The following is a 25000-nucleotide window of genomic DNA, read 5'->3' as shown; positions in this document are numbered from 1 at the left end:
GACGGAGGAAAACAACTGAAATATGCACTTACTTATAGTGTTATGATATTGTATACTGTAGATTCCTAAATTTACGCGAGGAATTTATTCTCGCATAATTTCATGAGAAGCATCACTCGCGAAAAAATATTTCTCGCTTTTATTTTTATATTGCTAAAATACATGAAAAAACATTTGATCAACAGAGCACTCGTGAATTTATTTTCTCACAATTTGATGTCCACTAGTCATTTCATGATAATAAGTACTTGCATAAAATAAGGAATCTACACTATTGGGATACCAAGACGCTTATTTTAATCCAACTTTAATTATGAGGTGGAGTGCAAGGTAGTTGCTTAAGGAGGTACACTACATCATCATAATGGCTGACTTCCTTTTGAAACATGCATGAAAATATAAATATCAGCAATATCTATCTATTCATTTCAAAACCCATCGCCTTGCTGAGTAGCTCAATAGCTTAGCATGTCAACTGTTGAACTGTAGATCGCAGGTTCGAGTCCAGCTGGGGTTTTAATTTTTTTCCAGATTGCTTTCTACTAAAACTGCATTTTTTTGTATTTGAAAGTTTTCAATTTCAAAATATTGTTGTACATATATCCTTCACGTTTCATCCATATCAAATTTCTCTGATGTAGCATACATCCTTAACTCCCCTGCATTCTCCATGCTAACCTTTTTTTTAAATAGTGAATTTTGTTTATTATGACTATTTCTTACATCATTCCACAAAAAAACCAAAATAAACAATGGCATGTTCTAACTGGATATAATGAAATATGGTCACAACAGTCAGTGTAATTGGTCTCAGAGTTGCATGGCAGGCAATAAGAGTGATTTATGCTCTTCAGTTTTGTCTATCATACAAATATCTTTAAAAGTAAAATGTTTTTAAAGTGTATTCAATGAAATATGTATTGTAAAGGCAACTAAATTTTGAATTTGGTAACAAAGTAAAAATGATGATATACATGTCACATAATTTCCTTTCTAAATTGGCATTCTTCAAACCATACAAACTCATCTAATCACTTCTGTCAACATTATACTATTTTGGGATGCATTGATTGCCTGCTTTATTTTGAATTCAGCTAAGTAATATATGATTAGCTCATGATAACAACTTTCTTCACATTAGAATTTTATCATTCTGGGTTTTATTTACATTAATTCTAGTGGCAAACCATTTATATGGAAATATAAATCCATCAGTCAGTTACAATAATGAATAGAATCTTATACAGAGAACAAATTTTATCAGCATTCATATGTATCTGAATTATGAATCAGTTGAGCAAAGCTTAAAAGTCTGAGATAAGTTCCAAGTCTGTGACAAGTAATAGAAAATCAGAGTTATTTCTATAGGTTTGAGTAATTCTTTTTATTTGGCCTTTCCTTTTAAATGTGAGTTCCCTAAAAAAAATTCTATATATTTCATACAGCAATCTTTTTCAAAAGCATCTCTTGAAACCGTTTTCTCCTCAATTTCAGTGAAATAAACACTGGGTCCTGTGATTTTAGAAATGTCAACATTGTTTTCATGCTAAATTTTAAAAACGATTTTGTAATGAACAAGATGAAACAATTTTACTAGGGGGTTAAATTATTCGAAAATGATATATACTTGTGTAATATATAAAGAATAATCTAAAATCATCAATATGATATTGTGAACATTTTTGAGATCAGTACTTTTTAATTCATCAAAACTTCATTGACAAAAAGACAAGTTTTGAATGAAAAATATAGGCAATTTTGGCCAAGAAGTGTACCGGCATATGATTAATCTATGAGTTTTTAAAAATTAATTCTGTTGTTTATTTGTAAGTAAAAGAAACAAAACAATAGAATCAGCTTTTATATTATACATTTAGTATTTCAATATTCAGTAGCTCTAAAGAATTCTCTCACACTGACACTATATTTTTCAAATCTTCAAGTTGAAAATTACTCATTTCAATACTGTACAAGCAGAATTTTTAGCAAGGATTAATTTTAGCATTATTAGCAAGGGTGATGAGATCGCTAAAATTGATTATCGCTAACAATTTATTCCATATCGGAGGTACTTGGAATTATAAAGTCAATAAAATTAGCTCTCACTAAATATATATCTCTCCATTTTTATAGTAAAATCACTAAATTTGTGTTTTTGCTAAAAATTCCACATATACGGCAGGTTAATTTTACCCCTGCTTTATTACTTTATAGTAGCAAAAACCTTGGACCAATCAAAACTGGGCAAAATCATTTTCCAATGCATCTGGGTAAAAATAAAATGGGCATAAATTTTCCTGTATATGGTAACTCACAAGGGGAAATCTCATGCCAATTACCAAGAAGCTGAGAAAAATGTGGAGAAAATTTTACATCAAGTGCAGGGCATATATGTTTTTGCTATAAACAGAAAGTATATAATTATGCAAATCTGAGAGAAAACCACACATCAATTACCAAAATGCTGCAATACATAGTTGCTGAGAAAAATACAAAAAAAATTTAACACAAGTGCAGGGCATATATATTCCTGACAATTTAAGTCTAAGATCTGCAATAGACGTTTTCCTTAGTAAGAAGACAGAAAACGTGTGATATTGGATGGAAAGTCTGAGGAAGAATATAGGTATTAAACCAGTATACCCACCTCCTTCAACGTGGGGTTATAATGAAGTGCACCATATAGATGTTTGATATGCTACTCACCCTAACATAAATCCCCATTCCCATGGCAACCCCAACAGGAAATGTGCAGCAACAGCTTCTACCAGACACTCTGTCAGACAGGGTGCAAAGGCCAGTCTAAGTACAGTAAAGGACAGCTTCTTAAGGGCCACTGGGTCCAGACCAAGACCAGCTCGGATCAAAATTACAGTCAAGGCTATTTTTCTGAAGAAAAAAAATTGGAATAGTTTATGGTTATTATATGATTCCAACAAGTTTTGCTTGATTTTTGCACCTTGTTTTCCCAGAATTTTACAAGTTTTGTTCAGGTGACACTTTACATAAACCATTTTTTAATTCTGGCATTAAAAATTTTATAAGTTAGTAGACAAGAAATTTTTTTTTTAGGTAAAACATAGAAAAAATATAAAAACGATTTTTGATGCTGTCTTCTCACAGAACTGTGATAAACTTTATAATGTTAAAATTTCCTTCACCATTCATGAAACTGATTTAAGAAAACAGAAAAGAAAAGGGGAAAATTTATATAATTTGAAAGTTTCAGAGAAAAGCATTTTTGAAATTTTATTTAGAATTTGAAAGTTTTGAACAAACCATAAAGATGATTGTACCAGTATTTACAGTTTATTTGAAACACTTTGACTTCCCTTTTTGAATTCTACTTACTGAAAAGCAAGATAAAACATATCATATATAGATTGACGTTTGAGCCAATTTTTTTCTTGACAAATAAATATGTTATTACATGTACTATCTTACAAATGATACGGTTATTTTATCTTCATAAAGTTCTAACAGGATGGTCCCATCTCATTTAATTGTGAACATGCTTCATTATCAAAAATGATATGGAACAATTTAAGAAAATATTCATTGGTCTGCAAAACTGCAATTCTCTATTTCCCTTTTAAGAAGTTGACTTTATCTCTATTACCAATAAGAACCTATTAAGTCACATCAAATGAAGTAGTGAGGATTGCATGTTTTTACCTGAGAGCTCCTGACCATTCCAGGTTCAACCCTAGACCCACTGTCTTAAGAACAGGAATGTTGCTCAGCATACCCCCCACAATCAGCATCCCTAAACAATAAACAATTCAATGTTGTAAAAGATATATATACCTTTTATGAATGTTGTCCAGACAAATATAGGAAGTTACTAGAAATCTTACCCAACAAAGGTGGCAAACGGAATAAAGAGAACACATATCCCCCAGCTACTGCTGCTGTGAAGAGAATGACTAGAGAAAAGAAATTGCCCCCTGGTAGAGCTTGATCTTTCGTTATGGCAATAAGTATTGCCCAAGTCATAACACACAGCACAAAAAATTGTATATACATGGCAAGATTTCCATGTGGTGGACACATTAGGGCATATCGGAATCGCTCAAATTTCCCAGGGTTCTCTGTGAGAGGGTGGTACTTTGTATTGATAGGCTTGCAGCAGCTGTGGATACATGACCTCAGAGCAGCACATTTTCTGCTTGTAGGCTGGCCCTCCTCTATGGAGATATTCAGTTTGTCCTCTTCCTCTACTTCTGGAGGTGACGGGTAGGCCCCACCATTACCCTGATCAGGATTGTTCATGTCCTTCAGCTCAGTCATGGCTGTCTAATCTATAAAAGAACAAAAAAAAAGAGCTACATATCCTAACAATGTTTGCTTGTAGATACCTTTATCTTTTTGTTGCCAGATAGAATGAAAAAGTGCATAATTTGGTGGTTAAGTCAAATGGATTATAAAGCACAAATATTTCATTCATAACAAATATATTTCTGTCAAGGTCAAATAATCAGTAGAAATGTGATTGAATATATGTTATCAAGAGTAAATATTTTAACTGTACCATTGGAAAGCTTGGGTCAATATATACCAAATCTCAGCCTATACATTTTTGAAAAAAAAAAATCAACAAAACATTTCTATAGATCTGTGTGCTTATTTTTCAACTAAAACATCTGTACTGTCAATATGCATAATAGAGTTTCATCCTACTGCATGTCTGAATTGACATCTACCCAATAATTAAAACCCATCATATAATTATGTGGAAAATTATGCCATTACATTTTCAACTTAAAGTTTTAAGGTATCTCATGCTCAATTGTACATCAGATACCTTAATTTGACACAGGGTGTCATGGAAAACAGATTCAGTATAAAAATGAAATGTGAAAATAGCATTAGAAGAGTGTTTCTCAATGGGCAAGGAATGCATCCATTTTGAATATAATATTCTCAGTGAGTCAAAAATGTTGTCAGATTACTGAAGTCTGTTGGAAATGATAAGAAATTGATTTAAGTTTTATCATTATAGGGGGTGTTTCATCATTCTACAAACAAATTTTATCTGAAAATCTAAAACTACAATACATTGAAAAACTGACAAACCCTTTTGCTTCAAGAAGAAAAATTTCAAAGAGTCTTGACCTACCAATGTTAAACTTTGAACCCCCATTGTGGCCTTGCCCTGACCCTGGTATATGAATACACTTGAACCTTCAGGGGTTTTTTTTTTGGGGGGGGGGGTTCCAATTTTTATTATTTTTTTTTTCTTTGTATTCTAAATGGGTATTTTTACTTTTTTTTTTTAATGATCATCTCCTCTTGAAAAGGGGTGAGGCCCTTCATTTGAACTTGAATCCCCTACACCTGAGAAGATGCTGTTGTGGCAAGTCTCAGTGGTTCTTGAGATCTTGAAAATGTGAGAATTTGTTTACAATTGACAAATTTTGATCAGAAAAGCTCATTTGAGCTTTCAGATCAGGCGAGCTAGAATGCAGAACAGATCAAGGAAATGTATACATGTAGAACATTTTACTAGAAATATGTGTGATTCTTTCTTATGTTGACTTGTACTTCTGTTTAAGTATGTCTGTCATTTTCAAAAAGGTTGCAAATGCAGTCCCTTTGGCTATTAATTGAATTAAACTATATAGAGTGGAAATGAAAACTGAATGACAATATTACACATAATGAATAGTGTAGTAGTACTATGCATAAAATGCAAAACAATTTTATACCTTTGTGCTATAACTGCACTATATTCATACATGTAACTAGATGGCACTGATTAGTCAAATGTAATATGGTTTAGAAATGTAAATTTTGTCAAATATTAAAACAGAAACAAATGGCCTGAAAAGTTGGGTCTAAAGCAAATTACACCAAATAGTATATTTTGGCCAAACTTCTATGTTCAAAAGGGGCAGAACTCTCATGAAAAAAATCAAATCAGAATTTCCTGTGAATATGCACATCTACAGAGTAATATGTCCTTATTGATTACAAAGTTACACGAAATTCTGTTCAGCGGTTCAAAAGAGTTGCGCTGAAAACTTGTTTCAATACTATACTTCATTTTGGCCAAATTTTCTAAATTCAAAAGGGGCATACCTCCCAGAAAAAAAATGAATCTGAACTTCCTGTGAATGTGCACACCTACATAGCTCCTTACTAACTACAGTTTCATGAAATTCTGTTCAGCAGTTTAAGAGGAGTTGCGCTGACAAGAATTAGACTGACAGAGGTCAAACATAACTTCAAAAGGGGCATAACTCCCAGAAAAAAATAGAATCAAAATTTTCTGTGAATAAGCACACCTACAAAGTAAGTCCCTATTAACTACAAAGTTTCATGAAATTCTGTTGAGCAGTTTCAGGTGAGATGTGCTGACAAGAACAAGACTGACAGGTCAAAAACAGCTTGCACCCTCCACAACTCATTTTGTGGGATATACTAGATTATAATTTGTCAATTAAAAAGTTGAATCCAAATGAAGCAGCTGGCTCTATATAGATTAATATTTTTATAATACATCTACCAGGTTTATTGACCATGCATCACACACACACACACACACACACACACACACACACACACACACACACAAAACTAGGAAGAATTGTTTAATTAGCACACTAAAACTGATGTCTCCCCTTCCATTTTCCATAGTTTTTAAAAAACTTTTTTAGGGATTATCTTTAAAGTGGAAAATTAAGACTTACGGTACACATACATTCGTCTATATGTATATGAGCTTCAAACAAGGAACAGTGTTGTGAACATATGATAGTAAATTAAACTTGCCAACACACCAAATATCAAAGGCCTCTGTTAAAAGTCAAAAAATTATGGTCCGGACAACAAAAATGCCCAAAAATTCAATTATTTGACCTTTACATAAAAGGTCAAGATCAAAGGTCATAAAAAATGGCAGACATTCTGTCTTATCATGGTATACCAACATACCAAATATCAAAGGCCTAGCCCAAAAATTCTATTATTGACCTTTACATAAAAGGTCAAAGGTCATCACAAATGACACATGGCACACTGTCTTATCATGGTATACTCACAAACCAAATATCAAAGGCCTTTGTCAAAAGACAAAAAAGTTATGGTCTGGACAACAAAAACGCCCAAAATGATTCTATTATTTGACTTATACATAAAAGGTTAAAGGTCAGCAAAAAATGGCACATGCCACACTGTCTTATCATGGTATAACCACATACTAAATATCAAAGGCCTAATGTCAAAAGACAAAAAAATTATCATCGGGGGGGGGGGGGGGGGGGGGGGGATGTCCTAAAAATTCAATTAATTGACACTTACATAAAAGGTCAAGGTCAAAGGTCATCAAAAATGGTATGTGACACACCACATACGAAATATCAAAGGCCTATGTCAAAAGATAAAAATGTTATCGGACAAACTTTGTATGAGAAGCAGAAGAAGAATTCACACTAAAACAATATGTCCCCCTTTTGGGAAGGGGAGACATAATAGCAAGAAAAAATAAACTAATATGGAGCTAAAACTATTTAATACTCATTTTTTCTTTCAGTAACCCTTTGACATTTTAATAGCGAAATGTTTTTTAAGAGGAAAAGTTGAGTTACAGTTATATTTACATGTATTTGAGAGTTCATAACATTGCAATATATGTGCTTTATTTCAAATACAGTGTGTATCTTGTATGATCCTCATAAATTTACATGAAATAATTTTTTCTTTAATGTAGTATTTTTTATTTCCATATTAATTAATATATACACTTATACTTGAATATATGATGAACATGAATATATGACAAACATATCCAGATAATTGATGTCATAGTTATATGTCAAATAATCATCGTGGCCTATGTAATACATCTTGAACCATAATCAGATAGCATAATCAGAGACACACACACATAACGAGAGAGAGAGAGAGAGAGAGAGAGAGAGAGATTTAGAGATTTATGATCATCCATCATAAATGACCATTTATTCCAGTTGGTATTGTGGTATTGAAATTTACGTCAAACAATGACTGCATGCATGTATCCCATTTCCATTCTCAATGACTGATGTAGCGTGTGACAGCATTGCGGGAATTCCTTCGTCATTAAAGTATGTTTTTTTCTCACTTGTCTAGATGGTCAAGACTGGTCACGCACTGCTAAGAGATTTAGTTCCGCTGGTCATGAGCTCCATCCCGGAAAGGGGTGGAAGTGAGTATCAATGTAGAGAATTTCTCTGTGCTTTATATATGTGTGTGTGTGTGTACTACAGAACATCTAGGAAAATATGTAACAAAGACACATCAGAGGTCTATCACTGGAGTTGCTTGACCTTTATACCAGTTTCTTGCGTAAATCAGTTTATTTTTAAAATCATCACTATCCCATGTCTCTATCACTCAACATGTTCAGAAGTTATACTAGTTTTTATCACCAAGGTCATAGGTAAAGGTCATTGGAGTAACTTGACCTTGATTCTAGTTTACAGGCTAAATCATCTGATTATCATTGTTGAAGATCCCATGTCTGTATCAACCAAGGTTCTACCTGTCTCTGTTAACTACAGGTTCTGTAAATACACAAGATGTTACTACCATGCTCAAAGGTCAAGGTCACTTGAGTCACACACTGGACCTTGATACTTAGTCTAAGTTTTGTAGGTATCATTACCCCAGCAAGGTTTGGAAGTCACACCAGTTTTTATGATCAATATCAGAGGTCAATGTCACAGGCGTCATCGACCTTCATACAAAGTTGCCATCATTCCCTCATCATTGCTGAAAATTCTAAGACTGCATCTATGATATTTCTCAAGTAATATCTGTTAAATGATATTTCTCAAGTTACATCTGTTGAAACATGGAATTCAATATTTTCCCACAGAGTTCTATGTTAGACACCACCCCATCTGATCCCCCCAAAATGTACCCTAACTCCTTTCAATCTGAAAACAAAAACATTTTTGCACAACAAGATACATTGAAGCATTAAATACATTCATCAAGCAGTTGCGGAGAACAGTTGCGGACATTTTTAGGTGGAAGAAAGAAGTGTGAGAAGAAGTAAAAGAGTATTAATAATGGGGATTACTGAGCTAAAACAAAAGTGTCCAAACTTCATATGGAGGACTTAATAAATTGCCAACTTGGATGAACATGGCCAGTGCATTTATAGGTTTACATACTACTTTTATCATAAGAATTTATACAAAGAATATTTATAGAATTTCTTGCTACAGAATGATTTCCCTTCCTTTGAAATATGTGTAAAATGGATCGTCTCGGATATCAATAGGACATATTAATGACATCACAAAACATGACGATAAAAATGACATTATAGAGAAGAATCTCCAATCAGAGAATATAAACAATTTCAAGAACAGACAACCAATGTAGAAAGTTTGTACTTTATAGAACATTCTGTGACAGAGTTGCTAATTTTGGAGAGGTCATTTTTTGGTGGTTTGTGACACTTTTTCTTACCTTAAGTAACCAAAGCATTAAGTGCACTGAGAGTAAATCGTACCAGGCAAACAGAGAGACTAACTTATGGAACTTATGGGGAAAACCTACCTTTCTTAATGGAATAACAACCCAGAAATGAAATCAAAATGTTGGTCCAGTGCACAATAGGAAATATAGCTCAATCAGTCCAAAACAACATGTCTAAGCAGATGTAAAGGTAATGCTTTGAGTCACTAACAAACAATTATACAGCTAGCCTGAAGCTTTTGGAGACACAAATGTCATGTAATGTGCTTGTTTGATGGTTTAATGTGCCCTTTATCCAAATGTCGGACAAAAGATAAATAAATTCATGTTTTATTCCACTGTCCCTAGAATGTTTAACTTTATATATGCTGTCACTCATTAATCAAAACTACACATCAAAAGTGTATAATTATTACATTATGATTTAATGAATAACAACTAGTGTTCTTCAGAGTCCATTATTATGTTTGATTTTTGAAAGTAACCATGTTTGGAAATTCTTTTTGAAATCATAAGAAGTTTATCCAAGTTTCAATGGGATGCAAAACAGTAATAAAAAAATTAGAAATGAGTCTAAAATGAATTTTACTATACAGCCAGTTATTAATCATCTTCGCAAGCCATGGCTTTGCAGACCACTTCGCTCCCTCTGTAGGGAGCAGAGTGAACCGAAAAACCCTGGCTTGCAAAGATGTTAATTAATGGAAAATAGAAACTTAAAAAAAATCTTTCCTGACAATCAATCCTTATGACTTAGTTTTACTTTATATTTTCTTCAAGTATTTTACTCCCGTGGGGATCCGGGTTAGCATAGGTCCTCAGTACCCCTTGCTTGTCGTAGAAGGCGACTAAATGGGGTGGTCCTTCAGATGAGACCGCAAAAACCAAGGTCCCATGTCACAGCAGGTATGGCACGATAAAGATCCCTCCCTGCTCAAAGTCCATAAGCGCCAAGCATAGGCCTAAATTTTGCAGCCCTTCACCGGCAGTGGTGACGTCTACATATGAGTGAAATATTCTCGGGAGGAACGTTAAACAATATTCAATCAATCAACCAAGAACTTTATTGTTTCACAAGGTGGAATTTTGCTATGTTTAAAGGATTGTATAAAATTTTCAATTCTTTCACAAAAAATAGTTTGAAACAGTGTGTTAGTGGTTTTTTATACTCAGTTGATTTGCTCATATCCTATATGTAATGGTAGATACATAAAATATATACACGTATAACTAGTTTTAATGTTTCTTGTACAAAAAAATGTGTCTTCTCCATCCATTCTCAATTTGTATATTTATGCCCTACACAGACTCCCTGTCAAACTTCAAGCAAATTCAATTTAAAATGTAACAGAAACTGTTCACAAACATCCTCATACATATCAAATGACACATTAAAGTATAGGAAATCAAAAAAATCTTGAGTTCATCCAAAAGAAATGAAAGAACTGGTGGTCTTGCACACGTGATACTGACAATTTCTGTCAATTTTCATTTCAATCCAACTTCGACTGGAGCAGAAACTGTATTCATAAACATACTCATGTATCAAAATGACAATTTATCCATACAACCAACCCAACCGTCTGTATCCAAAAAACCAAGGTGCCATGCACAATTTACACTTGGCAGTGTATGAAAATTTACAGCATGATGGACAGACAGGATAAAAATAATTTGTTTCCCTCAGAGATTGGGAGACATAATTCTCCACTTGATCTCCAATCCAATATATTTAATGTACATCTTTTTGGATAAGCGGCCAGTACCTTTAATTAGTAGATGATATATCAAACAAGAGGGGGGCCTCCGTGGCCGAGTGGTTAGAGCATCGCGCTCAAAATCACAAGGCCTCTCACCTCTGTCGGCGTAGGTTCGAATCCCGCTCGCGCTGGTAAGTGAGAAAGTTTCCCAGTTTACTTTCGGTACAGTCTGATTAAAATCAGACCCCATACTCATTATCATATCGTTGGGATAATGAGTATCGGGTCTGATTTTAATCAGACTGCTTTCGGTAGGTCGGTGGTTTCTTCCAAGGTACATTGTATCTGGGTTCTCTCTTTCACCAATAAAACTGGGCGCCACTAGATAACTGAAAAATTGTTGAGTGTGGCGGAAAACATCAATCAATCAATCAAACAAGAGGCCCAGGGCCCACAAAACTCACATGACCCACCTTGCTCCTACAGATATCTTACTGGAACACCATTAGTGCTCAACAATAAGCCAAGTTCTGCTATCAAACCACTTACACTACCCGTTTCCAGGTGCTTATATATGTTCACAAACTGTATTATCAAATCAGAATTATCAAATTCTGTAAGATTCCCAGTAATCTCAAATCTTCAGATTTCAACAGTACACCAACTGTTGCCCAAAGCATCATAATTCAGTTTAAGAATATGATTTATAGAAAGCAAAGCTTGCGTTGCTTTTGACGAGCCCACTCAAATGATTACACATTTAAGTCACGTGATTGGCTCTTCATCAGCTGAAAAATGATGAGTACTATCCGTAATGCTTCTGGAAAAATGTCGTCATCACTGTGGTATACTTTGTGACAACCGTACCATATACTGTAGATTGGGAAATAATCACGATGGTTTTAATTTCACTATGTTCACGATTTATCTTTTCTTCGCGAAATTAAACCCATAGTGAATAATGAAGTAAAAATATTTGAATGCGGCTATAATTAAAAACAAAGAGAGATAACTTTTATTTTTGTGAATGGGATACTATGATCAGCTTGGGAAAAGTATTGAATAGTTACATCATTTAACATATGAATGCATACACACAATATGACATTTTAGTATACATGTACTTGTATACTCTTAACTGCTTTTACACTGCAGGTCGCATTGAATAATATACGGGCCTTATCAAAAGCCCTTGTTATTACTTCCTTGTCTTGACCCAGTATATCAATGGCTCTCACAAGCCATTTTGCGTGGGTCGGTTTTATTTCGACAACCGCAAGTCGATTTCAACATCCTCAATGTCGACACCTTTTTCTAGAGAAGTTTTTATTTCATTTGCATAACATGTCTGGAATTCGGATGTAAACGCGTTTTAAATCGCCCGTTAATCTGAATATCAAGAGGCTGCAGGTTGTTCGTACACGCAGTGGGGACGAACACCACTTGAATTCCCTTTTCCTCCAGCATAGTAAGTAATGCTTTGTCTTCGTGAGCTATATAAACATCAACAGATTTGCCTTAAAAGCAAATCCAACTCGTCTCGCACGCGCTCAACATGGGGGACGGTGATCTTCTCAATATATCTACAGTGTATGTATTATTTCTACATTACTCCAATGGTGTTCACTGTGAAATATACCCCAGTCTTTAGGAAAGTTGTATGAGGGGTGACATTTATCGGTGAGACCCCGATACAAAAGTTGGGTAGGGAGCAATATACCAGGCATCATTGCCGCTATTACATGTACCACAGTTATTTGACGCTTGTCGCCGACACCTTTAATTGGCGCCTACTTAGCACCTAAGGATAAATGAGAAGATAATTGATCTTAATTCATTTATTAAATTGTTCAAAATAGATGATTTAAATATGTTTTCATGGCATTGTATTTTGTACGTGTTGATACATAGAATTTGGGGGTTTTATCGCAAGCTTTCCGTTTTTCACCCAGTTTAAAATAGACATGTTAACTCTCCAAAGGCTACCTTGAAAATGAAATCATTAAATGACCACACAAAACGTAAGTTTCTTGTGAATTTTACTCAGCAGTTGATACTACTAGTCGTAGACTGCGGGTCATCTCAGTGACAAAGTAGACATATCACCGAGACTGAGTGCGCGAAATTTAAAAAGTATATAATCCTATAGCGTGAAAATAAAACCATCGCGATTGGTACCCTTGTAACAAATCGTGAAATTTTAACAACGTGGAATTAAACCAACTTACAGTATAAAACAAATAAATAATTTGGAAAGTAGAAAGAACAGCAAATGTTTTTAAATTCCAGACAAGCTTTCTCATGCCTTTGTACATTTAATAGTTGATTGGTTTGAAAGGGGAAAAAACGCAGCTAATATGATGTCACAAAGCAATGTTTACATAGACCGCATTATATTTCCCACATTAAATGAATAGGTGGGTTAAAAGCATAAAGTTGTGTTGCAAGATATTATGCGTCTTTGCTCGTTTCAATCATAGTCACACCGTAAAACATTATGTTTATCATTGCATGTACATAAAGTAACTCCAGGGTATAGCATGATTATTTTCAACATTTTCCTCTATGTATGTAAATATTAAACTTCTATTATAGCCCTGCACAAAACCTGTCTGGCATGGTTTAAACCAACATGAACAGATTCTTGAACATTATATTGATAAAATGACTACTACCTTTGTTCTTAAGAACATATCATACATAACTGTAAAACTTCAAACCACCTAATATGAACACAAACTGGCATCATGGTTTGAACATTACAATCAATACAACCTATATATATGAGTATGCTTCTTTATTTGATAAATTGTAGCATTGTTCTTGAGGCAAAAATTGACATATATACATTTCCAGTATATATTCCAATGTAAACTATGAATACTTATTGTGATGCCGTCTTCGTCATGGGGAACATATTTGAATCTACAATACATGAGGATGCTTGAATAGTTAAACTTGACAAGAGAAATCGTACTTTTCAAACATGAAGATTATTAAAGAACTGTCCTATACAGTGTCACCTTCGTATATCGGCACTCCCACATACCATCATCAAAATGTGTAGAACGGATTTCCATACATGCTAATTAAAAAACCTGATATAACCACAAACTCGCCTATCACCATCTGCCACCCTTTTTCAGGAAAAAAAGGTCAAATTACCTTCAGATACCCCCAATAAGAATGCAAATAAACTGGGATTAGGAGCCATGATCATAAATAATTGGTCTGTGTTGAATCATAATGAATCTAATCCAGCGCATGTCATGAAGACATGTAAGTACATGTACCTGGTAATTGGTTTTTAAGTAATCGCAATGAAAGCTTGATTAAAAGTTATCTCAAAATTAAAAAATTATCCAGTAAAATAGCCAAACTTAATAAAATACAGAAAAACGAAACTGTAAATTTTGTGTTCCATGCGACTTTTTGTTTGTAGTGATGTGTAACATCATATTTCTGTATTTCAGAAAAAAGTTGCTGCCATTATGTGTGTTTGTCAACCATTCAACATATTCAGACATTAAGAACCTACCATGACACAAATGAAATGGTTGTACATATACTTAATATAAGTGTTTTACAAATGCACAAGCACAGAACATCCTTCTAACGAAGTTTTAAGAACTTGAGCAATTAAGCAAAACAATTTCATGCATTTATGTATCTTATGGACGACAATAAAAAGACAAGAATTCATTAATTGCAACTTTACTTTCAATCTGATGAACTAAAATGACCAAACTCTTTATAATGCTCCCCTCGATATAACGCCAAAATAGGCTGGGACAAAAGCTGGCAATATAACGAGGTGACACTGTATAACCCTCTATAAAATGCTGAACTTCATTGTGGCCCCAACAGCCCTGGTGCAGGCGGCCATGGTGAGACTTGAATCAACAGTACAGGAGGATACTGATTTGACAAATTGTGCCCTTATAGTGCTAATTAAGATCATTAAATAATTCCATTACATATCCTAATGTAAATCTCCATAAACCCTTCTGTGGACCATCATGGTCCTATAATGGTCATAGTGTGAGAAAATATTAATCTACTTTACATTAGGATGCATATTACTCTGGCACATGGTACCCTTGTTGCTCTTAATTTTTTTTTTTTTTGCAGATTTTTCCATATAATCCTTTTTAAACTTTGAACCTTTATTGAGGCCCTGAAGTCCAAGTGTGAATAAACATGAATCTACACTACAGGAGGATGCTTACATTATATAATTAGTGCTTGTAGTTGAGGGTAACATTGAAAATTTTCACCCCAAGAAAAGCATTATCAACCTCAGTTGAGACTCAGCTGACAATGGTTTTTTCAGGGTGAGAATTTACATGCACTATTTGCTTTATTATACTGAATATCATACATTTATCAGATGTATACAACAAAACAAAACACTGGGGTCTGGGGCAATTCAATGAGCATCAATGAGATGGAAAGCGTCATCATAGAATGACACAAAAAGATTAAACTTTTATCTTGACTTTCACCATGAATAATTCAACTGATGCCACATGTGGTATGAATTAAACTACTTACCTACAGAACCTGACTTCACTTCTCTTATAAAAATGTCTGTATTAACCTCGTGCTTTCAGTTGAATGTAGTTTGTCCACTAATGTCACCTATGCATAGATCTGCCAATCCCTTTTCTTTTCAGAGTCAACATTTCACATGAAAACCAGCAGACGAGCAAAATCCCTTGAAACTTTGACAAAGTCAATTGTAGTGAAGCTACATGCAGGCTAAACAGTTCACATCTCTGCTGTGATGGACATTCCTTGGATTTCCATGACCTGTAAAAAAAACTTGTGAAATAAATACATGCACATGGACACCTCTTGCTTAATTCTACTGATGTTCAGGTGATTCACGATACTGTAGACATATTTAATTCTACTGATGTACGGGTGATTCACGACACTGTAGACGTATTTAATTCTACTGATGTATGGGTGATTCACAATACTGTAGACATATTTTATCTTACTGATATAGGGTGATTCACGATACTGTAGACATATTTAATTCTACTGATGTATGGGTGATTCACGATACTGTAGACGTATTTAATTCTACTGATGTTCAGGTGATTCACGATACTGTAGACATATTTAATTCTACTGATGTACGGGTGATTCACGATACTGTAGACATATTTAATTCTACTGATGTACGGGTGATTCACGATACTGTAGACATATTTAATTCTACTGATGTACGGGTGATTCACGATACTGTAGACATATTTAATTCTACTGATGTACGGGTGATTCACGATACTGTAGACATATTTAATTCTACTGATGTTCAGGTGATTCACGATACTGTAGACATATTTAATTCTACTGATGTACAGGTGATTCCCGATACTGTAGACGTATTTAATTCTACTGATGTTCAGGTGATTCATGATACTGTAGACATATTTAATTCTACTGATGTACGGGTGATTCACGATACTGTAGACATATTTTATCTTACTGATATAGGGTGATTCACGATACTGTAGACATATTTAATTCTACTGATGTACAGGTGATTCATAATACTGTAGACATATTTAATGCTACTGATGTACAGGTGATTCATGATACTGTAGACATATTTAATTCTACTGATGTTCAGGTGATTCACAATACTGTAGGCATGTTTAATTCTACTGATGTACGGGTGATTCACGATACTGTAGACGTATTTAATTCTACTGATGTACGGGTGATTCATGATACTGTAGACGTATTTAATTCTACTGATGTACGGGTGATTCACGATACTGTAGACGTATTTAATTCTACTGATGTACAGGTGATTCCCGATACTGTAGACATATTTAATTCTACTGATGTTCAAGTGATTCACGATACTGTAGGCATGTTTAATTCTACTGATGTACGGGTGATTCACAATACTGTAGACGTATTTAATTCTACTGATGTACAGGTGATTCACGATACTGTAGACGTATTTAATTCTACTGATGTACAGGTGATTCCCGATACTGTAGACGTATTTAATTCTACTGATGTTCAGGTGATTCACGATACTGTAGACATATTTAATTCTACTGATGTACAGGTGATTCCCGATACTGTAGACATGTTTAATTCTACTGATGTACAGGTGATTCCCGATACTGTAGACGTATTTAATTCTACTGATGTACGGGTGATTCATGATACTGTAGACATATTTAATTCTACTGATGTACGGGTGATTCACGATACTGTAAACGTATTTAATTCTACTGATGTACGGGTGATTCACGATACTGTAGGCATGTTTAATTCTACTGATGTACGGGTGATTCACGATACTGTAGACGTATTTAATTCTACTGATGTACGGGTGATTCACGATACTGTAGACATATTTAATTCTACTGATGTACGGGTGATTCACGATACTGTAAATGTATTTAATTCTACTGATGTACAGGTGATTCATGATACTGTAGACATATTTAATTCTACTGATGTTCAGGTGATTCACGATACTGTAGGCATGTTTAATTCTACTGATGTTCAAGTGATTCACGATACTGTAGACATATTTAATTCTACTGATGTATGGGTGATTCACGATACTGTAGACATATTTAATTCTACTGCTGTACGGGTGATTCACGATACTGTAGACGTATTTAATTCTATGGCGACATAATTCTGCGGATTATCATTTTTTGGTTTAGTCAGTGGGTACAAAATTTCACTGAATCATATGGCTTTAATACAGTGACTCAATTGAGAAAAAATAGCAACATTTGCTTGAAGTTTGGTGAAAACGTTTCATACAAAGAAGTGGGGAGTGAGAGTGCTACCGCTGCACTACTCAGACACCCAATGCTGGTCTATTTACTATTTAGAAGACTTAATTCCTGCTCTACAAAATCTCTACAAGCTTCTGGGTGTTTTGTCCCCAGGCAGCCTCCAGTCCAATCGATTAGCTGATATGCCTTTAAACTTCAAATCTTGGATCTGCCCCTGTCAATTGTCTTGAGTTGAATTGTCAATCAAATAAGTTAAGGTCAAATCATCTAAAAATTTGGGTCCTATTTGTCTGGATAAAGTTGTCACTGGCTTGAATTATGATTATCAATGGCCCAAATTGACATTTGTATCAATATACAATGGCTTGACTGAGAATTGAACCTGAGCTGGCATGCCAGTTATACTAGTTATAGTTTCTAACCACTAAGTCATAAAACTACAAGTTTTAAAATTATCATGTTCCATTCACCTACTATGCTATCAATTATATCACAAACAACTACAACTTCATATTCTTGTATTGATCAACTGTTGTGATCAAAGGTTATACAAATGGGTGGCTGGGAAAAAGATCTTTATAATTTTGATTAATCTGCACACTGGGGTACATAACATAATTTCTTAGACATGGTTATCCCTGACTCCAAAACTTTACTAGTTCGAATTTTCTCCATCCATCCATAACCTTTCGCTTCCCTTCCATAAATGACAGATTTTCAAAAGTATGACTGACTGTCTTGGTGTGCGACAGTGATCTAACACTCCAGATTAACTCACTTCTTACTTGTCAGTTTGTAATGAACCTATATCGTGTTTTCCGCTTGTGCAGCTGTACCCATTCCCAGCCATGAGAATGTTGTCACAAAATCTTGTGTACGTATTTACACATAAACTTGTGTCGTCACAGGATAAATTGTTGTCAGTAACTACAACATACGGGCACTTCAGAAGACCTCGAATTCCTGTGTAGGAAATTTTGCCACCATCTTAGCTTTGTGAATCATAGGCTAGTGTTTATGAGTGTAATGGGAGTGACGATGCTTTGTTCATTGACGAAATAAACAACGACATCTTGAACGCTGAAGTGTTAAGAGCATTTCAAAGACGTTAGGGAACAAAAAATGGCAATTACTTGAGCATTCGTTTGGAAATTTATTGATGTTTTGGTTGGTGAGGGTATGAAACACTGTGTAGGCCTCCAGTAGAATATACTTAAGATGGAGCTGTACATTGAAACATTAACGGGAACCTTTTTTGAGTTGCGAGTGTCACCATTTGAAACAATTATGTCAGTGAAGGCAAAGATTCAAAGACTAGAAGGTAAACTAAGTGCAGTATCAATAAAGGCCTAGCAGTGCAGTGAGGCTCTGTCAATATAGATTGATAACCACTTTCCTTTCTCTTGTGTGTAAAGCCATGTAAATACTGAGAATAACATTGGACTGGCTTTATTGTGTGATGACCATAGAAAGTCATTGTGATCCCCTTTGCTTTGTCTATATTGTTTGAGTTTGGCCTTGACCCTTAGTTAACCAATACACTAAGAGATCATTGTATTATTTATAGATGTGACTTTTTCATCAGTACAGTCCAAAGTATTACTAACAAACATCAGGCATACACAGTTGTAAACAAAGATGAGTCTGGAGTGAAAAGATGTTTCGTTTATTTTGTCATCTTTGAAATTCATTTAAATGCAACTCATATTCAGCAGGGTGAACTGTATACTCTCGTAATTCATTGAACAATCAGTCTCTTGGCTAAGATTGCACACTAAGTCTAATAACTTCATGATTGATGTAATATGATTTATGGTATGACCGCTGAAACGAGCGAAGACTCTTAACATCTTGCAATATGACTTTAGGCATGTAATGCGGGAAACGTAAGGCCAATTCAACTTAATTAGTAGATTATCATCTGGGGGTCACAAAAAATATGGGGCGGGTGAGAGGATTTTATTTCTTAATTTTCATTTCCTGAGAAAAAAAATTAATGAAAAAGGCATCACACAAAGTGTTAATGAAGTTAACATTCAAAGAATCCTTGGTAGAAGATATAAAACCAACATTCGGTGACATTCACATAAGTCACTGTTTGAAATCGTAATTTTTGCTAAAATAAAAAAAATTGGGGTGGGGCCTTTTTTGAGGGGCAGGCGGGGATGATAATCTATGAATGAATTTTAATTGACTTAATGCAGGCTATGTAAACCGTGCATCATGATGCCGTTATTAGCTGCATTTCCGCCCCCCCCCCCCCCATACAAAACAAGCAATTATCCACAAAAAAACGTACAAAGGTATGAGAGAGCTTGTCTGAAATTTAAAAACACATATATGGTACTTTCCAAACTATTTATTTGTTTTATATATGGGGTTGTCCATGAAGTATACCAAATACCACAGTGACAGAACAAAACATATGAATGTCAGTCTGCGATTTTGGTTAAGATATAACCCAATCATTGATCATAATCTTATATTGGAAGATCATCTTTCCAAATATTTTCAGTGACAGAAATTTGAGTTACTTTTAATTTCTAGTTGTGAAATAAATTAATGCAAATGTTTTACTCACAATTTGGAATGCTGTGATATTGACATGGTCAATTTTCACATAAACTACATTCATTTGTATATATTACAGACAGTACTGTGATTTGTAATATTGAAAAACTGCTTTTAATTACTTTTTCTCAGTTTTTGAAATCCAAATCTGGAAGATAAATGAAAAATCTGCGAGACAATTTTTATAACAGTGACATGTATATCGTGAAATGTAATCTATGTTTATGCAAAGAAAACTGACTTCAAGAATACCAATAAACATGATAAAGATCTCTCAATTTAATTATGATACTAAAACAACTATATACTAAAATTATATGCTTCATACATGTTTCAGTTTGGTATCTCGTATCTCAGCTATTTCTTTCTTGAAAACCTAAGCTACTTGTACATGGTACTTTTCATTCTCTCCTCAGTCTGAATTAGTGCCTGTATCATAATTTGGCCCAAGACCTTAATTATCACACATATCATCAGAATGATAGAGAATATAGATAAAAATTGAGATTGAATGCTGTGTCTACATAGACAGTTTTATCAGCTTCAACATTGGTAGCAGTTCCTCCAGATTCTACATAAATATATGGACAGTGTCATCTAGACACAAATGATGTCAAAATTATCATCCAAAACATCAGAAGCAACTGTCTCTGTCAGCCATGTTTAGTTTTGTTAAGTGAGGATGGGTAAAGCAAGGGTCTGAGGATCCACAAAAAATTACTTCCAGAATGATGTGTTGTGAATTAAATCTTGATAATCAGTTCTAACTTCAAGCATTCAAACCTTACTTTACCACATCTTCACTAGCAAAGGGTTTATGATCGACTCTGCTCTGAAAATCCTGATTAAGTAGAGAAGTAGTCATAGAAAAGTTAGATTGAACAAAAGTTTGTCTGATGAGTATGGCAAGATTTATTTTTTTATAATACATACCTAAGACACATGCAGCTTTAGCTTATCCATTGTCATCTTCCCATATTTTTATAGCAACACTCCAAATATCATCTATACATATTGTGTATTTGTCTCAACTGATTCGATACGCAAGAGCAAGTTCTGTGTATGATCAAATTTTTAAATCGAGACAGGCTACTAAAAGATAAGTTGATGTTACAGTGGTTTCAATAGTTTCCTTTAAAGTCAGCATTTCACAAATTTGATGGTTATAATGATCTAATTTGCAAATACAACATGTCATTAAGTTGAATGATGTCTGACATGTTTCATACCAATTGTTAGGCTGTTCTTTATGTACTGATTTTAACCACTGATTACTGCATTTGTGTTTCAAGATACAGGGATCATGGTTGGTGTAATCGGTCAACACTTGGATGTTTACTCTTTACCTGATGTTGCCTCTAGTGTGTCCAGAGTTCTGTGTTAGCCCTAATCTCAGTTTTGTATTCTATGTGGGATTTATGAGATTGATCACTGCTTGTTATCTTTACTTTTTCATACACAAGCTGAAAAAATATCAGCAAGACACTTTCACTTTTCTAGAACAGGAACCTGATTTTAGTCAATGTCTGGTTATAATAATGAGTTAATGTTTGCCAAAAATTTACATTTAATAAACTGGCTCTTAGTACTGTAGAGTCATTTTAGAAAAATGATGAAAATTAATAACTAGAAATAACAGTGTTCACTTCTATTGTTCAGGAATTCCAATTGGACAGCAGCATTTAATATGGCAGTCCATGGAGTTAGAGGATGACTACTGTCTTCATGACTACAGCATTCATGATGGTGCAACCTTAAAACTAGTCCTAGCTATGCGTGGAGGTCCAATAAATACAAGAAGAAGTAAGTGTGTTTCTTTAATAATTGTACAAAATGCAAAGTATATAGAAACCTTACCTTCCATTTAGATCTGTCATTATAAGCCACAGGAAATGCTAGTACGTGTGTTCATATTTCATGTATACTTGGATACATAAATATGAAATTATCAATGTGAATTTTTTTTTTATTGCTGTATGTTGTCTGAACAGCTGTTATGAAATACAGTGGACTCCATTTACAATGAAAAACAGGGGACCAGAGAAATAATTTGTTGTATCTTGACATTCATTATTACCAATGAGATTCCACATGGATCTAACAGTATTTTACTGTATCTGATTTCATCATTGTACTCGTATATCAGACTGTCTCAGATGTAGATGAAATGTCCCCAAAATGTGGTTTTAGATACCAATTTTGTAACTGGGATTCAATTAGGCATTTCTTATCCTCTCAGTTCCCATGGAAGACCCGACATTAAGAGAAATGGCAGAATATGTAGAAGCAAATAGAGATGAAATCTGGGAGAAAATTCCAGGGAATCGACAAGTCACTCTGCTTGTCTTCAGGGAAGGTGACCAGCTGAACTTCTTTCGTGTGGTTGATCGAGGGGATGGCACTCTTACCCCACTCTCTGAATCTTTAAGGTAAGTAATTGTTAAAGTGATGATTGTAGACCATGTAGGAGTTATATGGTTTACACAAGTGTTCGAAATCTTTGGGACACCCACAAACACATCTACAAATTTAAGCAAGACCAAAAAACACACTTGTGTGTTTACTGACACATGCTAGGGAAAAAAATTGGGACAGCTGGTTGATTTTTTTTAAAATGGGGACAGAAGGTAAGTCCATAATGGAAAAACAAAGTCAGTGGACGTTGACAAGTCTCAGGAGACAACAAAGACACAAAACACTACAAACATACATAATGTACAGTTATAGAAAACTAAAACAGAATGAACAACTCAAATCCCTATAAATACCAGGGGCAGGCCCAGATGCTCCAGAAGGGCACAAAAATAGACTTCAGGCACATTTAGTATATAATAAAAACAGATGGATGCAACCCAGTTGACTGCAAAGTTCTTGAACTCGCCCTCTTAAAAGGAACCCCGGGGACAATTTTATTGTAATTAAATTTTTTTTTGGAAGTAGCTCTAGTTTTAGAATATGACTTTCAATACAGCATCCAAAAGAATAACATTCTTATGCATCTTGATTGAATGATTATTTATTAATACCATAGCTAAATTCAATGCTTCGTGTTGAAAATTAATTGTATGAAAAAAATTTTACAACCATTTAATGGTTGGAGTGTGCACTGTTTTGTAATCCTGTACAGGGACTTTCAGCAAATGAACATTTTATCATTGGAAATAAAATGAATTGAAAGAAATCATAAAAGCCATGTGAAATTTCAAAAGTTTCATTCAATATGTATGTTATACGGCTCCTAAAATAGAATTAATTATAGTCCATCAACCATGTCTGTGCAAGTTATCTATTGAAAGTTTAAAATCTCATTGCAGTAATTTGAATGATGTAATTTTATTTTATACGCACATGTAATTATTTGATCATGTATAGAAGTCTACATTGAATGATATGGAGTTGAAGAAAAAAAAATTTTTAATCTTGTTCTGCATTTTGTTATTTTGATTTTATCATAAAAGTTTGATTATACAGGAGCAAAATATAGTACATTCTCCATTACTTTTCTCCACGAACAAAAGTGTCATTCAATTTATATATATCTATTGGCAGAGATACTAAAACACACACAATACCCTGGCACTGACAAAGCCACAAGTGTGATCCCACACATAGATTTATGGGTATACACACAGGTAGATTGACAGCCAGATCATTTAAATAAGCTGGCTAGAAGTAGGTCATAACTCCCACAGAGTGGGTTATTTTGGGATGTTGATTTTTTTGTATGCACATGAAAGGGTTTAAAGCTCTGTGTATTCCGAACATTAATGTATGACTAGAGGATAGTTTCCATGAAGAGCAAGAAAAGTTCTCTGACAGAAGATATAGGAAGTGGATTGATTAACAATTATGTGTTGTTGTATGGTTCTTTTTGTTGTTGTTTTGAATGGGATTAAAAAATCACATTGAAAGGAATTATAATGAAATCACCTCTTGGAGCTGTTCCCCTGATGTTGAAAAAAGTCAATATGTATGTTATTCTACTTCCTTCAAGTTGATAGAATATCTTAAATTTTTAATTAAATTTTTAAAAGAATTTTAAACATTCTTAAATTAAAGAATTTCTATCCATGTTGAAGCGGAAGTGGGTATCATGATATATAGTGAATTTATAAAATATTTGAAATGCACTAATGCTCTTAAATTTTTACAAAATAATCATCGCATTTCTGTTCTGATGACCGTGCAGAATGTTAAGAGTGTGACGAGAATCCCATCATTATCGAAAGCAAATATTTTAACTAGCCTTCAAATGGTCTAGCACACTGGTCACATGCTCTAGAAGGTTTGGGTCTACCAGTCTATGCTTGGGGTGGGACTGTCCTTTGTGAGATATATATTAAAAAAAATTCATTTTGGTTCTTCAGTGGAATTGTGAACAATAAAAGATTTAACAGCAATGATGATGACGCCATGATACATATTAAAAATATACTTCCATGGTCAAGAATTTTTTTCAGTAAAATTGTATTG

The 25000-nt window shown here is 34.2% G+C and overlaps 2 protein-coding genes across 3 annotated transcripts in view; one reads left to right on the top strand and one right to left on the bottom strand.

The window, feature by feature from the left end:
• The window catches only part of LOC125670123 (sodium/hydrogen exchanger 9B2-like), a 39290-nt gene extending 20444 nt beyond the window's left edge, over positions 1–18846 (bottom strand). Inside the window, exons 1-5 of one of the 2 annotated variants that reach the window (XM_048905103.2) lie at positions 18742–18846; positions 15726–15983; positions 3858–4301; positions 3676–3766; positions 2707–2889 (exon numbers count right to left, since the gene is read on the bottom strand). In XM_048905103.2, coding sequence (XP_048761060.1) covers positions 2707–2889; positions 3676–3766; positions 3858–4290 — 707 coding nt within the window. In that variant the 5' untranslated portion in view covers positions 4291–4301; positions 15726–15983; positions 18742–18846. Of the gene's footprint in view, positions 1–2706; positions 2890–3675; positions 3767–3857; positions 4302–15725; positions 15984–18734 lie in introns of both variants that reach the window. The other variant, XM_048905102.2, reaches the window with a different exon arrangement.
• A 48-nt stretch (positions 18847–18894) lies between these two features.
• Positions 18895–25000, top strand: part of LOC125669817 (AN1-type zinc finger protein 4-like) — a 16616-nt gene continuing 10510 nt past the window's right edge. The window contains exons 1-3 of the mRNA XM_048904621.2: positions 18895–19277; positions 22187–22330; positions 22767–22956. Of these exons, the coding sequence (XP_048760578.1) occupies positions 19175–19277; positions 22187–22330; positions 22767–22956 (437 nt within the window). The 5' untranslated portion in view covers positions 18895–19174. The remainder of the gene's footprint in view (positions 19278–22186; positions 22331–22766; positions 22957–25000) is intronic.

This window comes from Ostrea edulis, chromosome 4, assembly GCF_947568905.1.
Source record: "Ostrea edulis chromosome 4, xbOstEdul1.1, whole genome shotgun sequence".
NCBI lineage: Eukaryota > Metazoa > Mollusca > Bivalvia > Ostreida > Ostreidae > Ostrea > Ostrea edulis.
This window is presented reverse-complemented; position numbering and strand designations above follow the sequence as displayed.